The sequence below is a fragment of the Neovison vison genome, chromosome 7 (assembly GCF_020171115.1).
Source record: "Neovison vison isolate M4711 chromosome 7, ASM_NN_V1, whole genome shotgun sequence".
NCBI classification, from domain to species: domain Eukaryota; kingdom Metazoa; phylum Chordata; class Mammalia; order Carnivora; family Mustelidae; genus Neogale; species Neogale vison.
This window is the reverse complement of record NC_058097.1, coordinates 49,879,587-49,895,252: the sequence shown is the minus strand read 5'-3', so window position 1 is coordinate 49,895,252 and position 15,666 is coordinate 49,879,587. Positions and strand designations below refer to the sequence as shown.

General features: G+C 50.2%; 2 protein-coding genes across 3 annotated transcripts; both read right to left on the bottom strand.

Annotated features, from left to right (window-relative positions):
- Positions 1 to 319: 319 nt before the first annotated feature.
- LOC122911770 (kallikrein-8-like) lies at positions 320 to 6,251 on the bottom strand. The gene is made up of 6 exons (XM_044256779.1): positions 6,144 to 6,251; positions 5,639 to 5,716; positions 4,987 to 5,146; positions 4,571 to 4,830; positions 1,702 to 1,835; positions 320 to 526 (listed from the first exon to the last, which is right to left on the bottom strand). Exons 2-6 carry the CDS (start codon positions 5,706 to 5,708, stop codon positions 371 to 373), a joined length of 780 nt encoding a protein of 259 aa, XP_044112714.1. The 5' UTR covers positions 5,709 to 5,716; positions 6,144 to 6,251; the 3' UTR covers positions 320 to 370.
- Positions 6,252 to 7,674: 1,423 nt separating this feature from the next.
- LOC122911773 (kallikrein-9) lies at positions 7,675 to 13,657 on the bottom strand. 2 transcript variants are annotated; one of them, XM_044256781.1, is made up of 5 exons: positions 13,259 to 13,657; positions 12,931 to 13,087; positions 9,822 to 10,087; positions 8,345 to 8,481; positions 7,675 to 7,909 (listed from the first exon to the last, which is right to left on the bottom strand). In XM_044256781.1, exons 1-5 carry the CDS (start codon positions 13,299 to 13,301, stop codon positions 7,757 to 7,759), a joined length of 756 nt encoding a protein of 251 aa, XP_044112716.1. In that variant the 5' UTR covers positions 13,302 to 13,657; the 3' UTR covers positions 7,675 to 7,756. The 2 variants fall into 2 exon arrangements, with proteins under 2 accessions (XP_044112716.1, XP_044112717.1); XM_044256782.1 differs by lacking the exon at positions 13,259 to 13,657 and adding an exon at positions 13,163 to 13,181.
- Between the last annotated feature and the right edge of the window lie 2,009 nt (positions 13,658 to 15,666).

Sequence of the window (15,666 nt, the reverse complement as noted above, 5' to 3'; positions counted from 1 at the left end):
CATATTTCATAACGGGGGAGGGGAACTCCCCCTCAAAACTCAGAAGCACTTCGGCTGCTCAGAAAAATGAAACAGAAGTTCTTTCAAATCTGTCTTTTGCAGGCCAGCCCATTGGACACTTGGAAATCCTTGTGTGTCTTCTCCCCTGAAATTAACCTCCCATTCCTCCAAGCCCTTCTAGAAAAAATGGATCACTGCAGGCAGTGGTGATAGCCAGAGTGGCCATAGGGGCCCTGGTCTATATAGACCTCCCAGCAAGGCGCAGACCCCTGTCCTCCCATTCCTCCCCACAGGGCCAAAGCACAGACAGGCAAGGAACCAGAGTGGGTTGTGTTTTATTGAAGAGGGTCCAATAAAGTTTGTCCTAGAATCAACCCCTTCTGCCTATGGTCTTCTTGATCCAGTCCAAGTAGCGGCAAATGTTGGTGTAGACACCAGGTCTCTCGGGCCGCCCACAGGGGTCTGATCCCCAGGATGTGATGCCCTGAAGAACACCACCACACACCAGCGGACCCCCGGAATCTCCCTGGATGGGGAGAGTAGAATACTTTTACCTAAGATGCCTTGTGGAACCTAGCAGTTAGTACTAGTTCTGTAGCATGATTGGTTCCCTCTAGCCAATAGGGATAAGAGCATTGTGCCCTGGGCCTAGTTGTGAGAGAGAGGGGTAGGGCTTCATGTACAGGGACATGGACCAGATGTCCTAGGGCAATGGGGGACATCCTGACCAAGGAGGGAACAGAATGGTGTTTCAAAGATCCAATCCAGAAAGAAGATAGTGATGATTGCATGGAAGGAACTGAGCTGATATCTCCATTGCTAGTCAATGGTGAAAAGATCTTTGCATCCAGTTAGGAAACAAAGGAGGAAGGAGCAGAATTCTTGTGGATGCACGCATGCGCTGGCAAGGGACAAAAGCAGGAGTCTTTTGAGAAGAGATCATTGTCTCTATGGAACCAAAACCATCCCGAAAGATTAGATTTCATGGAAGGACACTGATGGAAATGACTTCATTCCTGATCAATGGGAAGAAAGCACTGAAGCATTGTCTTCAGAGACCAATCATTAGCAAAGGGGTGGGGCTTCCATGGGGCAGAGGGCAAACCTGGGGGAGCCCTGTAGACCCAAACTGCAGTCAATATGAACAAGAGTGTTATATCTATGGCAAATCCCAAGATTTGTTATCTTGAGTATGGGGAGCTCTTTGAGGGACCATTAAAGTCAATGGCCCCATTCCCTAGCCAGCTGGCAAGAGAACATTGCTCCCCAAGGGATCAGTCATAGGAGAAGGCAGCCATGCTAGGGAACCCAGTCAGGTCCTAAAGAAAAGTGGCGGACTACCTAGTCAGTGGTAGAATTCGTACAAAGGGCTGAGGAAGGAAGCAGGGGAGCTTGCATACCCTCTAGCCTCAGTCTTTCCCTCATGGATAACTCATCTTACCCCCTTATTTCCTCCCCTTTCTGCCCCCAATCCTGAAGACAAGGGTTCCCAGGAAAATGATAGCAACAATTCAACATTCCTGAATCCTGTGCTGCACACCCTGCAGAGAGAGTGTGGCCTTCTCTGAACTTGCTCCCCACTCTAGAAATAGGAGTAACCTCTCTGGGTACTAACTATTTGAGGTCACCCTGCTGCCAAACCTTGAGCTTCTACTGGGGGGTGAGGGACAAGGGAAAAAGGGGGTTTCAGAAGTCACTCACCTGGCATGAGTCGGCCCCATTGCTGTCGCCTGCACAAATCATAGCATCTGTGACTTCCCCGGGGTAGACATCCTTACACTTCTTCTGGGGAAAGATTTCTACTTCTGCGCAGTTGAGGGTGTCAGGAAAATTCTCTGAGGGGGTAGAGGTTGTAAGTTCCCAGAGAGGGCAACCATTTTCCCCTCAATCCCTGTCTGGATCTAATCTCCTTTCTGTATATCCATGGCTGCCCAGGAGAGTTTTCTGACACATTTCACAGGACACATCACTTCTCACCACATTAAACAAAGCCATGGCCCCTGCTGTTTTCTTTCCAACATCTAAAGAAAGGCTGTTGGACCCTACCTTCTATTTCTTGTCCTGTCATTTTCAAATTAAGTATCGGGTGATTGGGAGACATGGAGGTGCCCCCTTACAACAGTTTTGACCTTGTCTCTCCAATCTTCCCAAACCCAGACCACTAGGTCCCCAATTTCAGCTAAAGCCTTCTTCCAAATTCACCTCATCATAGAAGCCTTCCATGACCACTCTAATGAAGACACCATCCCTCCATCACTGCCTATCCTCTTACTCTCCATGATATTTCATTATAGCACTTAACTCTACCTAATAATTCATTTTATACATATTTGTTTATTGTTTATTTTCCCACCTAGCATGCAACTCCATAAGATAGAGACTTCAAACTGTAAAGCAGCTGGGGCATACCAGATGCTCACAAATAAATGTTGAATTAATGACTAAACATGGAATTAATCATGTAAGGTACACCACAGGGAATATAGTCAATAATATTGTTACAACTTTGTATGGTGACAATTGGGAACTAGACTTATTGTGGTGATCAGTTTGCAGTGTATACAAATGTCCAATGATTATATTTACACACAAAACTAATAGAATGTTGTGGCAACTATACTTCAATTAAAAAAAGAAAGAAAATGGAATTAATCTTTCTTATTAAACTTTGAGCAATAGACTTGAGGGGGGAAAACTTCTATCTAGCATCTCTATGTTCCAGAAGCTGTATACTCACAATCTCATTGATTGTGAGAAGACTGAACTCACAATAGCTTTTTGAAAGAGTGATGCAGAGACACCTGGGTGGCTCAGTTGGTGAAGCATCTGACTGTTGGTTTTGACTCATGGTCATGGTCTCAGGGTCATAGGATCGAACCCCACATTGGGCTCTGAGCTGAGTGGGATCCTGCTTGATATTCTCTTTCTCCCTCTCCTGCTGCCCCTCCCCCTGCTCTTTCTCAAATAAATTGAGAAATTTTTTTTAAGAAAGAGGGGTATGTTCATTTGCTCCATCATTCATTCATCCATGCATTCATTCAAAAAATATTTATAAAGCACCTACTATGTACCAGGAACCATCCTGAGCACTAGGAACACACAACGAAGAAAATAGATTTAAGAGCCCTTTTGGAGCTTAAAAATCTATGATCTATCTATTACCTAAAGTCTATGATCAAACCTTAAAAATCTATCATTTTGCAGATGAGGCAAATGGGACAAGAGATGGGAAGGGGCTTGCCCAGAGGAAAGGGCAGAGCCATGGTTTGAACTGACCTGACTGATTTATGAGCAGTTGGGTTTCCACAGCATTCCATTGTCCCCTTAGAAGTAGGTTCTGACAGCTAGGGATCTGAATCCTGTCTTTGCTTGGAAAATCCTGGATTTCCTGGTGAATCACATACTTCTCTGAGCTGAGCCTCAGTTCTTGCTGTGAAGAAGGGTGAGGGTCTCCTGGACTCCGAAGCCCCAAAAGGAGGACCTCAACGGAGGTCAAGACTTTGGGTTCAGAGTGAGGAGGGGGCTGGAGACCTAGACTCTGGGTCTTGGGAGGGGAAGGGACTGGATTTCTGGTTGTGAAGGAAGAGAGTCTCTGGCACCAGGAATCATAGGTTCAAAAGGGAGAAGATGCTTAGGAGCTTGTTTTCTTGGGCCACTGAGGAGCCCACACATCCTAAGTCTGTTAAGAAGATTATAGAAAATCCTGTGCAAGGAAAGATTTCATAACATGGCTCTCTCCATGGGATGCCTGGGTGGCTCAGTTGGTTAAGCATCTTCTTTCGGCTCAGGCCATGATCCCAGGGTTCTGGAACTGAGCCCTGAGTTGGGAATCCCTGCTCAGTGAGGAGTCTCCTTCTCTCTCTTCCTCTGCTTCTCCCCCCTGATCTCATACTCTCTCTCTTGTTGTCTCTCAAATAAATAAAATCTTTAAAAAAAAGAAAAAGGGGACGCCTGGGTGGCTCAGTGGGTTAAGGCTCTGCCTTCGGCTCAGGTCATGATCTCAGGGTCCTGGGATTGAGCCCCACATCGGGCTCTCTGCTCAGTGGTGACCCTGCTTCCCCCTCTCTCTGCCTGTCTCTCTGCCTACTTGTGATCTCTCTCTCTCTATCAAATAAATAAATAAAATCTTAAAAAAAAAAAGAAAGAAAAAGAACACGGTAGTCTCCACCATGAAGGAGGCATGCATTCTTTTTTTTTTTTTTTTTTTTTTAAGCTGGGTGTGGAGCCCAAGTTGAAGCCTGAAGTCAGGCTGTTGAGATAGACCTGAACTGAGATCAAGAGTCAGACACTGAACCAATGGAGCCATGCAGGCACCCCAAGGAGGCATGCATCCTTTACCCACTCATTCACGCATCCATTTTTAGGGGAACCTGGTTTAATGATCTGCTATTTTGCTTCCTTTCTCCCACCACTCCTGTTAATATTTTGGCCTTCCAGGTTTCCAACATGGACCACTTGTGCATCTCAACCACACAATGACTGTCCCTTCTCTATCTCCTTCTGGAGGCAAAGCTTTGCCAATGGCTTGAGGTCCACTGGGCCGGCCAGCTCCTCTGCTCCCTCCTACTACCTCGGGGGCTGGTGACAGTGCCCCAGCCTGAGATGGTGCACTTCTGGCCAACTTCAGGGCAGTGATCCGTCAGGCTGATGGGCTTCACTGTGGGCCCCAATGATGCCCGACCACGTAGTCGGATGAGCATGAGATCATGGCTGTGGTCCTCATTGCTGCCGTTGTAGCAGGGGTGTTGGATGGACTGAGCCACAGCCATTTCTTGCTCTGATCTGTCCTTATTCTTCAGGCTGTGATCCCCCAGGCGTACTGTGTACTTCCTGTAATGGTGGAGAGTAATTTGGGACCCAGGCAGGAGTCTGGGACCCCAGTCCCCTCCTCCCTTGGCCCTCTGCATTCAGAGGCGCAGTCTCCAGCTCTCTTCTTTCCCCCTATCCCCAGGTCCCAGCCCACCTCTGCCCCAGGCATCCACTCACTGTTTTTTACAGTGGGCTGCTGTAAGGACCCAGTTGTCATCGATGAGGACACCCCCGCATAGCAGCCGGATACCCTGGAACAAGGCTGTCTGCCAAGGCTGCGAATGGGGCTTACACTCCTGGCCGCCCAGCACCTTGGATTCCTGTGCCCTCAAGTGTCCTGCAGCAGGAGGGAGAGGGTTTGGATCGTCACCCCCTGGGACAGGGCAGAGGCCAGGAAAACCCATTGTGGGTTCCAAAGGACATTGAGCAAGTTCTCCACCTGCCTCCTCATATGTCCACACTGGGACTGTGAGGCCCCCAGCTTGCACAGGCTGTCACACACAGAGGCACACGTCCACTCATTGATGCCCATGAGTCACACTGAGTCACACACCCGAGCACGCTTCCACATGTTACCACATGCGTCTGCATGTCCTGTATACTGTGCATATCTGCACCCCTCAGCAAGCAGCCCTGCCGGCTTGGTGTGCTCCTGCAATATGCAGCATAACCTGACACACTCCTGCCCACTGCCATGTGTGCATGCCTCCATCCACCCAGGAAAGCCCAAAGGAGTTCCCACATATGATAGCATGTTTCACATCTCCCCGCATGCCATCACCAGCACCTACCACGGCATTCTTACAGGCTCCCTCCAGGCCCCCCTCACCTGCCCAGGCTTCCAACAGCAAGAGCAGGAACATCCAGGTCCAGACCGCAGCAGGTGAGGGATGTCCCATGGTGGGATCTGGCAGAGGGAGAAGTCAGGCCTGAGAAATGAGGAGGGAGGAGCCCTAAATCCTAGGAGAAACTTGAAGTAAGGGAGCAGAGCATCTGGAGCCGTTCTTCTGCGTCCTGCAGGTGGAGGGGACTGGGGACCCAGCTTCTTAGGTCTGAGGGAAAAGGGACAGACCCCAGGTTTCTGAATCTGAGGAAAGGTGGTGGGGGCTGGATTCCTATATTCCCAGGAATGGGAGAGTAAAGAGTCCCAGACCCCTGGATCTGAAGGAAGAAGGAACTTGGAGATAAGATTCCTAAGCCTTGGGGAGGAGGGGGCCAGGGGCTAGATTCCTAAACCTTGAGGAAGGAAGGGGTCTGAGATTGGGGGTCCTGAGCCCTGGAGGAGCAGGGGTCCCGGGGCCTGATGCCTGTGTCTAGGAACTTTGGCATCTCACCTTGCAGAATCCAGGGGGCGGGGTCACCGACTGATTCAGACCCAAAGGAAGAGGCCCCAATACTTCAGCTCTGTCTGCCTGGTACTAGGTTCTGGAGGCTTTTAACTGGGAATCCCCGCCTCCTGCTCCGCCTCCTCCTGCTCTGGAGCCGACAGAGCATCAGGGCACTGGAACCCTGTGTAAGAGTGAGGAGGGGCTGAGGCGCTGAAAGGGAAACACTGAGGTGGGGAGTGGTGGCTAGGATCTGGAACTCCTCAGGCCTGGGAAAGAAGGACATCAGTGCTGTGACTTCTGGGCCTGAAACAGAAAGGGCCAGGGACCCGGACAGCTGGATCCAAGGGAAGAGGGGACTGGGGACCTGAATTCAGGGTCCAGGGGAGGTAGGGGTTGGGGGGTCTGAACTCCTGGGTCTGAGGGAGTAGGGAGCTGGAACCCGGAATCCTGGGTCTGAGAGAGAAGGGGGGGCTGGGGACCTGCACTCTGGGTCTGGAGGAGGGGGCTGGGGGAAGAGAAACTGGGGTCCCAGAGCCCTGAATTGAGGGAAGGGAGGTTAAGTCTGGACTCCTGGACCTGGGATGGGAAGGAATGGGGTTCTGGGCTCCTGAGTCCGACGGTGGATGGGGTTGGGACCTGAACTTTTGCGTCTGGGGTGGAGGGAGAATAGGCCTGAATTTTTGGTCTGAGGAAGAAGGAGGCTAGGGGCTAAATTCTTAAGTCTTTTTAGGAGTGACTTGGAGCCTGGCTTTTTGTGGGAGCAGGGGGTTGCTGCCACTAACTGGAAGTGGAAAAAAGGCGAGTCTTCTGAGGGCGGATCGGGCCCCGCCCGCTGCCCCCTGAGAGGTTCGGGATCTGGGAAGGCAGGTTTGGGAGGCACCGTGACCTGGTTTCCCCTTCCCCTGGGGGCGACGGGACCAGCCCAAGCAGAACCCAGCGGCCTTGCTGCAATAGAAGCTGATGGAGACAGACTTTAGGCAGGACCTACAAGGGCTAAAGGGGGATTTGCTGTACGGTGGCGGTTCCCTGTCTACCCACCGCCGCCCACCCGTTCTTCCTTCATCCCACAACGTAGGCAGACGGAAGGCGCGGCTCCGCGCGTTTATTGTAAAATCATCCATTGACTCTGGATGAATTGAGACCCTCCCTCAATTTCTCTCAGTCGGGTCCCCGCCAGGATTCAAACGCCCAGGGGCGCGGGCACAAGGGGCGGAGTCCGACCACGCCTCGGAGCCTTGTACCGGACGCTACAGCGCCCCTGACGTCACGGGGGCGGGCTCTCCCACGGAGGAGGCGGGGTTACAAGAGGTGGGGCCCAGAGGGGAAGTCTCATTGGGCAATGTTCCGAGGGGAGGAGCAGTCTGCTGGAGGTGCTCCTGGCGCGGAGCCGCAGGTGAAGCTGTTCCACGGGGTTGATGCCCGCTCCGGTGACATCACACAGGCGGGGCTACAGGGCCGGAAGTGTCTCCCCGCTGCTTTCCGACGGGGCGGGCCCTGAGGGCGCGGAGCCTCAAGATCCGAGGCGTCTCGGGGCCGCTGAGACCTCTGCGGCTGGAGTCCGGTTGTTTCCCGCTACCCTGAGCCCACCCTCCTCTCTTGGTCGCCCAAGGCATGAGGGCTCAGTTGTCCTCCATGGTTTTGCGGATCCAGTCCACGTAGTGGCACACGCTGGTGTACACCGCGGGGCGCCAGGGTCTGGAGCAGGGCTCGGCACCCCCAGATACCACACCCGCCAGGGTCCCGTCGCAAACCAGGGGGCCCCCAGAGTCACCCTGTGAGCGGCAGAAGAGGAAAGAAACTGTTAAGCAGGTGTTCATATTACACTGGCCACTTCCTCTCAGGAGGCCCCGTGTCCTCCTCTCCCGATACCTTGGCCTCTAGACATCTAGGGGACTAGTCCCTCCTCCCTCATACCCAGGAGTATGAGCTCATAGCCCTCACTTCACCCCTGCACTTAGCACTCTGGGATCCTAGTCCCCTCTTCTCCCCAAGAACTTAAAGTCTGTATTCCCAGTCCTCTCCTTTAGATTCTGGAGTCTGGGCCTCCAGGAATCCTGGCCCCAGTCCCATCCTCTCCCAGAACCCAGGTGTCCTGGGTCCCTCCGTGCTTTCATCCATGAATTCTAGGGGCCCCCAACTCCCTAATTCCCTAGGACCCAGGAATCCGGCAGGATATCCATTCCACTCCTTCCCAGAGTAGCTCTCACCTGGCAGGAGCCCCGGCCCCCCTCCCAGAGGCCGGCACAGAGCATACTGTCCGAGATGTGGCCCGGATATGCCCAACGGCAGAGGTTGTGATCCAGGATGCTGATGTTGGCACACTGTAGCGTCAATGGGTACTGCACTGTTAGCAAAAGAGATCCACCCATAGTATCAACAGTTGTGACCATCACACTCAGAGTCCCTCCACCCAGACCCTCGGACCCACAGAGTCACAGCAAAAGACTCTCAAAGATAGAAACAAGACACAGCGACACAGAGAATCATACTGTGAAAGAGAAACAGATGGTTGAGGAGAGGGGCAGAGCCAAAGAGAGAAACAGGGAAACAGAAAGATGCAGAGAGCCAAGAGCCAAGAAGAGATACATACATGACGTACAGAGAGAAATAGAGACCATGGCAGCAGATAGACCTCTTAAGGGGAAAGAGATTCTCAGAGGAAACATGAAGAAAGAGAAAAGAGAAAGAAACAGGCCCCGAGATGCCAAGGGAGAAGGCAGTGAGAAAGACAGGAGACATTCATGGTCATTGACAGAGATAGAGATAAAGACTTAAGAGATACGAGAAACAGACAGGGAGAAGCAACATGTAGAAAATAGATATGGACATAGATAGGCACAGACCCACGTGTATAATCCAGGGGCACAGATTCAGGTGGGCTTGACCGGCAAATAGAAATAAGTGGAGAGGGGGAACCTAGGTGGCTCAGTCAGTTAAATGCTCCCTTAGACTCAGGTCATGATCCCGGGGTCCTAGGATGGAGTCCCACATCGGGCTCCCTGCTCTGCGGGGAGCCTGCTTCTCCCTTTGCCTCTGCCTGCTGCTCCCCATGCTTGCGCTCACTCCCTCTCTCAGTCTGTCAAATAAATAAATAAAATCTTTAAAAAAAAAAAAAAAAAAAGTGGGTGAAGGGGACCAGACAGACACAGCAGCCAGTAGGGGGCACTGTAGCGGCCCAGAAAACCCACATCTGGTCTGGAGGCGGCAACCACCACTGATTCTGCCGGATGGTCGGTGTTTGGGGAATGTGGGTCCTGCATTGTCAGCTCTTTGGATTTTCCCAGTAACTGCAGAAATTTGGCTTTTATGTAAAATCTCTCAAGCTCAAACTATTTTTTCAAGGCATTTTGAAAGCCAGGACTGATGTGGGAGGCTCAGTGTGGCTAATGGGTGGCTGATTTGTGACTCTGAGAGACTCAGGCCTCATTTCAATTCTATGAAGTCTATATTTTCATATTTAAACATCTCTGAAATCAGGGCGTGTCTTCCAGCAAAAGGTGTCATACAAGGATTCACAGGAACTGTATCCCCTATTCTTAGTGGTTGTAAATAATGCATCTTGTAACTTATAGCATCTTGGATTTTTTCCTTATCTATCAGATGAAAAGACAGAGACAGAGAAATAGGGGGGATTCAGACCCTCAGCATGAGCCACAAGGGACTGAGTTCTGGGCAAGGTTGTACCCTTAGGGCTGGACACAGCCCCCCAGCCTGAGATGAGGCACTGGGTGCCTGGGGAGACGCAGGTCTGGCTGAGGTTGAGGGGTTGCACAGCAGGTCCCAGGTGTGCCTTCCTGGGCAGACGGATCAGCATGATGTCATCACTGTGGTCGTGAGCCCTGAGGTCCTTGTTGAACCCAGGGTGGGGGAAGAAGTCTGTGGCCCGGAACAGTTGCTCTGGACCCTCCCATTGCCAGAGGTGGTGCTCCCCAAGGCGGACCCACAGATACCTGTTGGGACAGGCCTCAGAGATCAAGCTGGGTGTCCACCAGGATGATAGGTGTTCCACAAGTCACACGTTCTCTCTGGGGCCCTGTCATTTCTGTATGACCCAGAGTGCTGTGTGATTTTAAGCAAGGCACACACCCTCTCTGGGCTTCAGCTTCTCACTCCAACACTTTGTGTGCCTCTACCTTTGTAGCTTTCCCCTAAAGGCTCACACCTGCTCCACCTGGGGCCTTGATGGTGACCTGGGTCCCCTGGAACGATGCAAGCACATGGGGGCTCCACCTACCACCCAAGAACAGCCCCACCCCCCCACCCCTACAGGTCTGGTGGCTTCTGTGGGGAGTGGCTCTGTGTGTGTGTGCATGTTTGTGTGTGCATGGAGGGGGATGAGAAATGGAAAATCCCCAAGTTTGGGGTCATCCACGGCCTCAGGCTTTTCTTGTCAGCCATATCCCTCACCCTCAATGCATGTCTTCCTGAGACCCGACTCAAGCTCTCAGTCCACTTGTTCTGCTCTGGGTCCCTGCCCTGGACAGCTGGGGGCTCTCTGGGGATGTGCATGTCCATTCCTTAGCTTCTGATCTCTGACCTTGGAAACCCAACTTACAACTAAGAATTCGGGATTTGAAGAGTATGAGACATTATTTCTATCTCTGTCTCCTCATTGCCTAGGCTCCATATCTGGAAAACAGTCTTCCTCAACTTGTTCTCAAGCCCGAATCTTTTCTACCTCTATATCTCTGCTTCTCTCCTTAGTCTTTGGAGCTGAAATCTGAGTATTCTAGCCTTCTGTACAGACCTGAGCTGAAAGAGGGCCTGTCATGGAGCAATGCATGATGGGAAATTCCCACACAGCATTCTGGGCTTCATTCCTGGAGGGAAAAACATCACAGCAAGATGGGCTACCCCTTTCCAGAGGTAATATAGAAATTCAGGATTTCTGCATCAGATAGATTCTAAGATTCTAACACCCTAGGAATCCACGATTCTAGAATTCTACGTCCTAGAATGTTATGAACCCAATATTCTATGAGACTGATGTGCTGCCTACTGCACTAAGGAGGCAGGTATAAATCCAACATTCTAACATTCTAGATTTCTCTAGGTCAAAAGCCTGGGGTTTTAAAATTATCTGAATGAAATCAAGGACCTAAAGAGCCTGGAATCCTAGTATTCTGAGACTATAAAATGGATTTCATCAATCTAGAATTCTATAGTTCTTTTTAAAAATTTTTTATTGAAGATTTTATTTACTCATTTATTTGTCAGAGAGAGAGAGGGAGAGTGACAGGCAGAGGGAGAAGCAGGCTCCCTGCCTAGCAAGAACCCTGACACGGGACTCTATCCCAGGACCCCAGAATCATGACCTGAGCCAAAGGCAGATGCTCAATCAACTGAGGCACTCAACTATCCTTAGAATTCTGTAATTCTATGATTTTGGAAATTTAAGAATCTAGGTTCAAATAGTTTGAGATTCTAGAATTCTCTCAATTTAAATTTTAGTGATTTTAAGACTCTGAAATGATAGCTTTCTAAGATTTAAGATTCTAAGATTTGTTTAATTCACCAGATTCAAGACATTTATGCATATAAACTTCTAGAATTCTATTGATTCAAGATTCTAGAATTCTGCAAGTGACAGTATTCTAGGATACTGTGAATCAAAAATTCTAGAACCATGAGCTTCTATATTCAACGGACCTAGCTAGGATACAGAGCCTAAATTCTAGGATTGTGCTCTCCCATACAACTATTGAGCATTTGACATTGAGACATGCAATATGTGTAAAATGCACATCTGATTTCAGAAGTGTAGTATTAAACAAAAAGACTGATCTTTATCATTAATAAGTATTTAAAAATGGATTGCATACTAAAATAATGGTTTGACCATGACAGACTCTTGACTCTGGGAAACAGACTGAGGGTTATGGAAACGAGGGTGGGAGTTGGGGGATGGGGTAACTGGGTGATGGGCATTGAGGAGGGCACATGAGCTGATGAGCACTGGGTGTTATACGCAACCAATGAATCATTGAACATTACATCAAAAACGAATGATGTACTATATGTTGGCTAATTGAATTTAAATTTAAAAAATTAAAATAAAAATAATGGTTTGAGCATGTCAAATTAAATCTATTATTAAAATTAATGTTAATTCTTTTTTTTTAACTATTGTAATATGTCTATTAGAAAATTTAAACTTGGGGCGTCTGGGTGGCTCACTGGGTTAAGCGTCTGCCTTTGGCTCAGGTCATGATCCCAGGGTCCTGGGATTTCCCAGGGTCCTGGGTTTGCCCAGGGTTCCCTGCTTGGGTTAGGAGTCTGCTTCTACCTCTGCCCTCCCCCCCACTCGTGGACACACATTCTCTCTCTCTCTCCATCACTCTGCTCTCTCAAATAAATAAACAAAATCTTAGAAAAAAAAAGAAAATTTAAATTTAACTATGTGGCTGGAGATATATACCCACGGAGCTGCCCTGCTCTAGACTCCTAAGATTCTACCAGTCTGAGTCTCAGTTCTAGAATTCACTGAAACTGATGTCGAATCTCACAGATCTGAAATTTTAGGAGTTCGTGACTCTGGATTTTTCTGGGTCTGAGCCTAGGTTTCTAAGAATTTTGAATTTTAGATTCTAATAATCAGATTATTTGGGACTTTGGAATTTGGAGGGTCAACTCTAATTCTAAGAGTTGAACTTTTGGGAACAGAAATGAAGGCCAAATCCTTCCCAACCACAGCTCCCTCCCTCCTCTACTGAAGGCCCCTTGCCCCCCCCACCCCTCCCTTACCTTCAGCACTGTCCCTCTCCCTCACCCCAGTGGTGCCCAGGTCACTCACGGCTTGTGGCAGTGGGCAGCTGTGAGCAGCCAGCGGTCACTGATGAGGGAAGCCCCGCAGAAGAGGTGGGTGAGGTAGAAGAGCCCGGCCTGCCAGGGCTGCGAGTTGGGGCGGCATTCCTCAGCCCCGATGGCTCGGGTGTCTGCCCAGCCATGCCCTGGGGTGGGGTGGAGGCAAAGGGGTCAATGACAAGCATGGTAGGAGGGCTGGGGGAGACCTGCTAGATGCCTACCAGGAAGGACCTGAAGTCTGGCGGGTCAAGGGCAAGCTGGCTGGCGGGGGTACAGGGACCGTGGAGAGGCAGCAGGATGGATGGCTGGAGCCTCACCTGCCAGGAGAGAAAACAGAACACAGACGAATCCCAGCCTCATGACCTTGGGGCGCCTGGGTCTTGAGCATGTGTTCAGGCTGCCGGCCGTGCTTCTTGAAGGTAAGCCATGCCATCTCCTTCCTCCTCTCTGGGGCCGCCCCAGTGATTAATCTGGGTTGGGAAACGTCCCAGGGGGAGGGGGAAGCCCTGGGGCCTTGACTGGGGGCCTTGGAAATGGAGGCAATGCAGGGGAACCCTCCCCACCAGTCGGATGAGCTGGTGGCCTGCTGGGCCAGGGATGAGCTGAATGAGGGAGGAGCCCTGGGATGTGGTGTCTTCCTGAGATCTCCAGAGAGGGGAAAGCAGGACCTGGATGCAAGATATTCTGGGGTCTGGAGGAGGAAGAGGGAGAGAGTGGTGCCTGGGTGGCTCAGTGGGTTAAGCCTCTGCCTTTGGCTCAAGTCATGATCCCAGGGTCCTAGGATTGAGCCCCACATGGGGCTCTCTGCTCAGCAGGGAGCCTGCTTCCCCCTCTCTCTCTGCCTACCTCTCTGCCTACTTGTGATCTCTGTCTGCCAAATAAATGAATGAAATCTTTAAAAGAAAAAAAAAAAAAGGAAGGAAGGAAGGAAAGAAAAGGGAGAGAAAGGTGATCCCTAAGGCTGGGTCCTGAAACGGAAGCAGATTTATCTTGAATGAAGCTGTGGTGAGCTAGGACCTGTGCCTGGGGATACGTAGGAGGACCCCCCCACCCCCACCCCCACAAAAGCAGGTGAGGATTGGGAGAAAGAACAGAGACTCAGTAGGAAGGCAGGCCAGATTGGGCAAGACAGGGAAAGAGAGCAAATTAAGAAAAGAGAAAAGGACAGAGGTACAGAAGGATTCAGGGTGAGGGAAGGAGAGAGAGGGAGAGACACAGACTGAGCAAGCCAGAGACCACAAGAAACCACGCACGTGTGCACCCCCTACAGAGCCCTCCCTGTTCTGGGCATTTGGGCCCCTTCCTGTAAGGACAAAGGCCTCTCCTAGAAGGTTGAGGAAATATGGTCCAAACCAGATTGACTCACTCTTGTCATAAACTACCCTACGCCTTTCTTCATATCCTTATCACCCAAGACCCACATGCTCAGCCTGCCTGGAACTAAGCACTTTCCTTTTTTCTTAACACCACGAGATCTGGACCAAGTTCTGAGAATATTGCCCTGTTTTTTCATCTCCTCGCCTCCACTGTCCTCTCCATCAGTCCATCCCACCTGCCTCTCTCCCCATCCCTCCTCCTCATCAGGTAGGCAGCCCTGCAGGGCCAAGCCCAGATATGATTCAACTCTATGTCCCCAGATCACCCATTTGGAGCTGAGCTCTCAGGAAGCCTCAGGAGATGTTAATTAAATGAGTGAATGTCTTTCTCCATATTCTTTTCCTGGTACACGCCTACTTGTCCTTCAAGATTCAACCTAAATGCGCCCTCGTCCAGGAGGTCTCCTCTGATTTCTCGAGGAAGAATGCATCTTTTCCTCCCCTGGACACTCACAGGCTCCTCCACTTTCTATTGATGTAAACCTGATTATCACTCTGGGTCTGGGCTCCCCTGGAATGTGTCACTTGGTTTAGAGCATGGACTCTGAAACTGGACCACGTGGGTCCAGATCTCAGTGCTGGCAATTATGAAGTATGTGACTTTGGGCAAGTCACTGGACCTCTCTCAGTTGACCTATATATTAAGAAGTAATAGTAATCCAGGTTGGGGTGGGGGGCGGTGATTGAGTGAAATAACCCACATGAAGTACTTACAACAGCACCCAGCACATAGCCAGAATTCAACACATGTATTAAGTCTATCCCTCTCCTCTAGAGCCCTGCACTGCCTCAATTACAATACACATCACTCGTGGTTATACAGCGTCTTGTTCTCTCTCCGGACAGGGATGGAAGAGTAGAGACTGAAACTGAAGAGACACTATGTGTCATACTAACTGCTTCTGATAACATCTCCATAGCTACCTTTTTTTAAAAAATTATTTATTTTTTAAAGTAGGCTCCATATCAACGCCAGGCTCAAACTCAGGACTCTGAGAGCAAGATCTGAGTTGAGACCAAGAGTCTGATGCCCCCCACTGAGCCACCCAGGTGACCCTTGATAGCTACATTTATTTTTTCTTAAAGATTTTGTTTATTTAGGGGTGCCTGGGTGGCTCAGTGGGTTGAGCCGCTGCTTTCGGCTCTGGTCGTGATCTCAGGGTCCTGGGATCGAGTCCCTCGTCGGGCTCCCTGCTCAGCGGGGAGCCTGCTTCCTCCTCTCTCTCTGCCTGCCTCTCTGCCTACTTGTGATCTCTGTCTGTCAAATGGATGAATAAAATCTTTTTAAAAAAATTTTTTTTTGTTTATTTAATTGACAGAAAGAAAGATCACAAGTAGGCAGAGAAGCA

What these genes read in the sequence shown, in the direction of transcription:
- LOC122911770 (XM_044256779.1), bottom strand. Translation starts at nt 5,708, where the DNA reads ATGGGACATCCCTCACCTGCTGCGGTCTGGACCTGGATGTTCCTGCTC. An exon ending in GCAGCCCACTGTAAAAAACA is followed by an intron (nt 4,831 to 4,986) that starts GTGAGTGGATGC and finishes CCACCATTACAG; the next exon opens with GAAGTACACAGTACGCCTGG. An exon ending in CACTGTCACCAGCCCCCGAG is followed by an intron (nt 1,836 to 4,570) that starts GTAGTAGGAGGG and finishes CTACCCCCTCAG; the next exon opens with AGAATTTTCCTGACACCCTC.
- LOC122911773 (XM_044256781.1), bottom strand. Translation starts at nt 13,301, where the DNA reads ATGAGGCTGGGATTCGTCTGTGTTCTGTTTTCTCTCCTGGCAG. An exon ending in TCTGTTTTCTCTCCTGGCAG is followed by an intron (nt 13,088 to 13,258) that starts GTGAGGCTCCAG and finishes ACCCCACCCCAG; the next exon opens with GGCATGGCTGGGCAGACACC. An exon ending in GGGGCCGGGGCTCCTGCCAG is followed by an intron (nt 7,910 to 8,344) that starts GTGAGAGCTACT and finishes TGCCGCTCACAG; the next exon opens with GGTGACTCTGGGGGCCCCCT.